The 7,082-nt window shown below is 42.4% G+C and overlaps 1 protein-coding gene across 1 annotated transcript; it reads left to right on the top strand.

The window, feature by feature from the left end:
• Positions 1–283: 283 nt before the first annotated feature.
• LOC124072459 (E3 ubiquitin-protein ligase TRIM35) lies at positions 284–6,825 on the top strand. Its single transcript, XM_046413910.1, has 6 exons — positions 284–967; positions 1,853–1,948; positions 2,675–2,905; positions 3,888–3,910; positions 4,232–4,350; positions 5,496–6,825. The coding sequence occupies exons 1-6, from the start codon at positions 386–388 to the stop codon at positions 6,062–6,064; spliced, it is 1,620 nt and encodes a 539-aa protein (XP_046269866.1). The 5' UTR covers positions 284–385; the 3' UTR covers positions 6,065–6,825.
• Positions 6,826–7,082: the final 257 nt, after the last annotated feature.

Genomic DNA, 7,082 nt, shown 5'->3' with positions numbered 1-7,082 from the left:
AGCAGCACTTGACCCTCCCTTGTTACCACCCTTGAAACCCCCAACTACTCCAGTCCAGCAGATCAGACTGTGTTAGTGCTATTAAATAAACATTGTCATGTGATGTTGTTCCTTCCATTCTTCTGTGGGTCTCTTCTTGAGAGATGTTTCTTGTTTTCATTTCAATATTATTTTTAACATGGCATTTAATGACCTTGCCTCTAAGGGGGGAGAGGGAGTGCAACAGCTGAAGAGGAGGAGCTTGTACTTACAGAGAGCACAAGTCATTTTGCAATCTGTTGCAAAGCTCAGATCGCATGTTAACTGAAGAACACCTCTGCCCTGATGCTGCCATGGGCCTGCAGTAAACAGTGGAGAACAATTAACCAGTCACCTGAGTACTGTCATGGCTGAGAGGGCCAGTCAGACTGACCATGAAGAAGAGAAGCTGGGTCAAGATCTAAACACTCCTGGTGATCAACGTGGAGACACTGCCACTGTTGGGGAAACCACAGATGTAGATTCTATTGACGATCAGCAGCGTCCAACCCAACCTGAAGAAGAGTCTGAGTGTCCAGGCTGCCAGTCGCTGGGCATAATGACGCTGCCTTGTGGACACAAACTGTGTCCCAAATGTATTGAGATGAGCAAGGGGGAGCTGGGCCAGGTGGGCTGCACCATCTGCTATGGCTCACAATTGATGGACTCGGTCCTGCACACTTTGCTGGAAGCCCTTTTCCACGGCCAGCCCAGGAGACCTGGGGTCACACGTGGAGCTCTAGAGGAGAGTGTCAGGGCAGCAGAGGATGGAGGGAAAGCTGTGGGTGGATATGGTGTTGAGGAGAAGGAAGAGCTGTGTGTGGAGCATGGGGAAATGCTCAGTGTGTTCTGTTTGGAAGAGGGGCAGCCACTGTGTCAGCAGTGCCGTGCAGACGAGCATGAAGAGCACCAGTGCTGCTCCATACAGGAGGCTGTCCTCGACTGCAAGGTCAGACACAAGAACCATGACACAAACTGTACTGACCTGAATAGTTAAGCTGGGCTCCACCAAAAGGGACACTCCACCTATTATTCATATGAATCTTGGTTTACTCATGTCAAGTAATAATTCTCAGGAACTGTTCAATAATGGAATGGCTCTGGAGGAAAGAACGGTTAAGAAGTAATTTAACAGAAAGATTTAGTTACAGACTGCAGGTGAGGGCAATGACGATATGATGAAAAATGCTAACTTTATAGATGTTCAATACTTAATTGACAAATTGGTGAATTATTGTAAAGCAAAAAGATTTTAAGCAGAAGATTTTTTTGATTCTAAACTTGAAACTAACTGTAGTGACATGATTTAATTTTAAGCACTGGGAATTATTCATTGAATCCAATCACTTTTGTTTATCACCAGTGCAGTGTATGTGTCGGTTGCATTATTCTTAGAATTAAATCTGTATGAGCTCGACAACAGACACAAAAGGCAAGCAATCAGAACAACAACCAGCATACATTTGAAGTGAAGTATAATTAATGTATATCTTATATCAGAGGTTTTATTCTCAAAATGCCCAACTTGTCTACACCTGTAGAGTTTATACTCTCCTCATGACTTTTTAGGGCCAGATTTACATGTTATCATTTCTTTCCTGAACTTAGTGTTAGAAATCCTCTGAGCTCACCTGTAGAGTGCATCAGGAGTGCAGTACCAGGCACAGTGCAGGAGCTGACTGCATAATGAACTGCTGTTAGAAAAATGACACGATAAATACACACATGCTGCGGCCACAAGTTCAATTCAGGCCGCAAAGCACATTTGTCCATTAGTAAAAGTGGCTCTGTGTGTGTTATCTATATCATAATGTACCTGGTATTCTGTCTGCAGAGAGAGCTGCGATCTGCAATCAGAAGTCTTAAGGAGCAGTTAGACAGTTTCACCTCAATCAGACAAACCTGGGAGGATTCTGCTGCTCACATCAAGGTACTGCATGCTGGAGAATTACTGGTTCTTCACACTAATATGGATATCTTGTTGTAAGAAATTATAGCTCTTTGACAGGCGCAGGCTTCAAGCCTGCAAGTGTATGCATCAGAATGGTGCACACCATCACAGCTAGGCGAGAGTCGCAGAGCCATGTGCTTTGGACATTAGCTGCAGGGAGTGAGAGTGAAAATATATTCTCATCTTTCTGCACATTGGAAACTAAATCATCGATCAACAAACATACAGTATAGCGAAATGTTTAATGTTATATTTGTACTCATCTGACAATTTGTAGAAGGGTGGTAACAACATTGCAATACACATATTGATAAGACAAAGTGAATTATTGGTCCGTAGTTTCCAGGCACCCTGCAGCTTGTGATTTCTTTTTTTTAATTGTATTAAAAATGATTCTATTAAAGAAAGGTTATTCAACAGTTTGAGGGATGTAGTCTTAGGTATCCTCACCTTAAATGTCGCCCACCCACAATAGAGGTTTAGCTGTGAGTCATGTGAGGTTCTAAATGTTGACTTTTGCAGAAATTGATGTTATGAGGATGGACATATTTAAATATATATTGGCAATTCAAATAAAACTACTGGCCTACTGTATCATACTTACATAGTCCACTTTTTCAACTTAAAATTACTGTATAGCTTTAAAATGTCAAAGCCAATACTGAATAAATCGACTAACATAATGCCTCCAAACCACTTTGTCAGAGCCAATCAGTACAAACAGCCCAGGTGCTGAGGGAGGAGTTTGAGAAGATGCACCAGTTGCTCCGTGATGAGGAAGCGTCTCTAATGTCACAGCTGAAACAGGAAGAGGAGGAGAAGAGTCAGAGAATGAAAGAAAAGATTGACAGGATCAACAATGACATACGGGTGCTGACCAACAGTATCAGAGAGACAGAAGAGGCCATGGGCTTTGATGACTTCCTCTTTCTAAAAGTAAGTCCTTTCCCTACTGGAGAGTATTTATCTTGTGTAGGAGTTCTGTATCCCAGAACTAAGAACAACTGGTTTATACCACTACAATTTAGTCTGTCTAGCAATGGAAAGCAAGAAATTTCAGTATATATCTTTATTCAAATCATTCAAAGAAAATACTGGTACTTAAATACTACTTAATACTTAATATAATAAAATACTTTTTAGCAAGTTTCATCTGTTTATATCAAATGACATATACTCTTCATCATAGCAAATTTAATTTAAATTTAATTTACCATGGCAAGATTCAGTCAGTTTCAACAGTCTGCTAGAAAAGTGTTATTGTGAGGAAATCAGTCTCACCACAACATCCATTTCCTAGGCACTCTGGAGCTTTCAATCATACCATCTGCTGTTTTGCCCAGTTGTGATGAATTATAGACGGTCAAGCTGATGTTTTTCTGGAGATTGACTTTAGAATAGAACAGATTTATTTTGAACATGCTGTGAAAGAAATGTATAACCAATGAAATGAATAGTAAACATACAATGAATGAATGAAGATCAATGAATAGATGTAAGATGTCCATTTTTGTATCACCTGGCTCTTGAACTTGCAGCCATTGTCACCAATGGGCGAATCATGTTGAGCTACCCAGAGAAATTTGTCCATCACCAGAACAGCCCAAAACCAGACCGTAATTATTAAAAACCTCTTCAATTAAAACATTTTTTTAAATCATGTCCTTTATCCAATAAATCTCAGTCCTGGTCCTGAGGTTCTGTGGGATGATTATGCTCAGGGAATTTATGGTGATCACTTGTCAAATTTAGACAGTAACAAGTAACAAATTATGACCAGGTCACAGGATAGCAACCTTGTGCCCAGTTTCTTTCTTTTGAATATTTAATATGTTCCAAGCCTGCTCTGTTTCCACTCCCCTTTCTCAAATGAAAAGAGTGAATTTGTAGGTTATCTGTCTCTTCTCTGTTTCCACAGAACTACAAGAGGTCTTCTGAAAGGTGAGCTCAGTAAGGTAAAGTGTAGGCTAACGTGTTCTATAAGAATTCATTTCATAATAACAAACATTTTTTAAGACACTTGCCAGTGTGGTCATATTCCCAAGGCATCAAATTTTGGCAGGTTCCTCTGCGTCTGATCCTTTAGTGTCTGCATGAGACTCCAAACTAACTCCAGTGTAAACCAAATGTGACAAGGTCCTTTTATGTGACACTAATGTGTGTGTGTGTGTGTGTGTGTCACATGTTTCACACTATGTATTCAATGCATAATATACCACAAAGATATAGTCACTCATCTTCACTACTTGATGTTTGTTCCAGGGCTCAGTGCAGAGTAGAGGAGCCTGAATATGAATACGGAGCCCTACTTGATGTGGCCAAACACCAAAGCTGCGTGCAGCACCAAGTCTGGGAGAAGATGCTGAGGGCCATCCAGTACTGTAAGCAAAGCTCTACTCTGTGTCCATGCTGAACTGCAAATAATTGGAAAGACTAGATGTTCTGACATAAATGGAATAATAATCACACGACTTTCATGAAGTCATTTCTCTCTGCTCTCCTCCCCCCTGGCGTCTGACCTCAGACAGACTTGGCAACCAGTCACACTTACAAAAGATAAGCTGTGACTGTGAAACCAGTATACTGATATTTAGTGCATTAGCTGAGACACGAGTTATAACAGGTGATCCCTCAACCAGCTGATCAGAGAGCATCAGACATGTCTTGTAGCATTGTGTCCTTTGTTGACCATTACACACCCCAAAGTACTCAGAGTACAGTCATCATAATGTGGCAGTCACAGGACACAGGAGTGACTGGCAAAAGTGCTACTCTATGGAGAGTTGACCTACATTGACTCTGGGAAATAGGACAGTAGCATATCCTAACACAGTGAAGTATTGTTACCTTGCAAAGACATGTGCAACACACCACAATGGAAAACAAGGCTACATATGCCATTGGTGTGTGTTGCCAGTTAGCCCTTTTACACATGGTCAGCATAGTAACTATTCTAAGCCTAGCCTCTGCAATCTAAGTTCAGACAGTTTGATCTTGTTCTTGATTTTTTTTGTGCACACCCAATGAGAACATAACCTAAAAGTTACCTGTGATGAAGAAAATGAGTGAAAAAGGTTTCAAACCCCTTTTGGGTTCTAATTCACCTTATTCTTTCATGTAGGATGATGTCAGTACCTTCTTTGTATTGTATCGTCACAAACTACCATGTATGATTTTAGGCTTAAAGGTAATGTTTCAACATTTCCTGCTAACTGGTACACACAGTGGCATAAATCTAATCTACACTTTGCCTGCTCTGCACCACATGTTGCAGTGAGCACAGATCACACTGCTGATCATGTGTAGGGACTAGTAATTGGATTACACGCAGTAGATCAATAGTAGGATGTGTTGATCCACAAGTAAGCCTGATAAAATTGATAATGTTCTGGAATGCTGATGGGCAGTGTGTGGGGTTACACGGAAAGCTGTGCTGTAGAAGTGTCTTGTTCTCTGTCTGTTGCATTTTAGTATTGATTCCTGTCTCTCTTTCTCTGTCTCTCCCTGATGTCTTGATGTTCCTCAGTTCCAGTGACCATGGACCCTAACACAGGCTCAGCATGTTTAGGTGTGTCTCCTGACCTGTCCAGTGTGTTTGTGTGTGAAGAGCAGTCTCTTCCAGAAAACCCAGAGAGGTTTGTGAGCCCACAGAGCATCCTGGGCTCAGAGGGCTTCAGCTCAGGAAGGCACAGCTGGGAGGTGGAGGTGGGAGATAACAGCCACTGGTCTCTCGGTGTGGCCAGTGAGTCAGTCCACAGAAAGGACTGGTCCAACTCTGATCTAAATCCCAGTCCTGCCTTAGACTCTGACGTAGACCCTGGTGGTGGCCTGTGGACTGTGTCCCTGTCTTCTGGGGAGTTCTGGGCCTCACCTGGCCACAGCACACCCCTAAAATTGAGACGAAAGCCAACCAGAGTCAGGATTCAGCTGGACTGGGAGAGGGGGTGTCTGACTTTCTCTGATGCTAATGATAACGCTCTGATCTATCGCTTTAAAAAGCAATGGAGTGGCAGCCTCAGGCCGTATTTCTCCACGACGTGCTCTAAACACCCACTGAAAATCACAGCAGGGAGAGTGACTGTTAACATAGAATAGCATCATACTGGTATTATAGGAAAGGAACAGCATGTCTTTAGGAGAAAAAAGCGAAATTCATATCTGTGTACCCTGCTTAAGGATTGGCTTTATTAACATAACTTAGCCTGAAAACTTGAGTAGGTTGGACATTTCTGTAGCTTAGTCAAGTCAAAATTCGGAAAGTCTTACTTCAAGCTACACTATATTGCCAAAAGTATTCATTCACCCATCCGAAAAACTGAATTCAATTCCATGGCCACAGGTGTATAAAATCAAGCAAGTAGCTACTAAATATTCCACAGTCAATTGTCAGTGGTATTATAGCAAAGTGGAAGCAATTAATAAAGACAGCAACTCAACCAAGAAGTGGTAGGTCACGTAAAATGACAGAGCGGGGTCAGCGGAAGATGAGTCACAGAGTGCACAGAGGTTGCCAACTTTCTGCAGAGTCAATCACTACAGACCTCTAAACTTCATGTGGCCTTCAGATTAGCTCAAGAACAGTGCGTAGAGAGCTTCATGGAATGGGTTTCCATGGACGAACAACTGCATCCAAGCCATACATCACCAAGTGCAATGCAAAGCGTCAGGTGCAGTGGTGTAAAGCACGCCACCACTGGACCCTAGAGCAGTGAAGACGCGTTGCCAGGAGAACGGTACTTGTCTGACTGCATTGTGCCAAGTGTGAAGTTTGATGGAGCAGGGGATTATGGTGTGGGGTTGTTTTTCAGGAGCTGGGCTTGGCCCTTTTGTTCCAGTGAAAGGAACTCTAAATGCTTCAGCATACCAAGAGGTTTTGGACAATTCCATGCTCCCAACTTTATGGGAACAGTTTGGGGATGGCCCCTTCCTGTTCCAACATGACTGCACACCAGTGCACAAAGCAAGGTCCATAAAGACATGGATGAGCGAGTTTGGTGTGGAAGAACTTGACTGGCCTGCACAGAGTCCTGACCTCAACCCAACAGAACACCTTTGGGATGAATTAGAGTGAATACTGCAAGCCGGGCCTTCTCATCCAACATCAGTGTCTGAC

The sequence above is a fragment of the Scatophagus argus genome, chromosome 15, assembly GCF_020382885.2.
Source record: "Scatophagus argus isolate fScaArg1 chromosome 15, fScaArg1.pri, whole genome shotgun sequence".
NCBI classification, from domain to species: Eukaryota; Metazoa; Chordata; class Actinopteri; family Scatophagidae; genus Scatophagus; species Scatophagus argus.
This window is presented reverse-complemented; position numbering and strand designations above follow the sequence as displayed.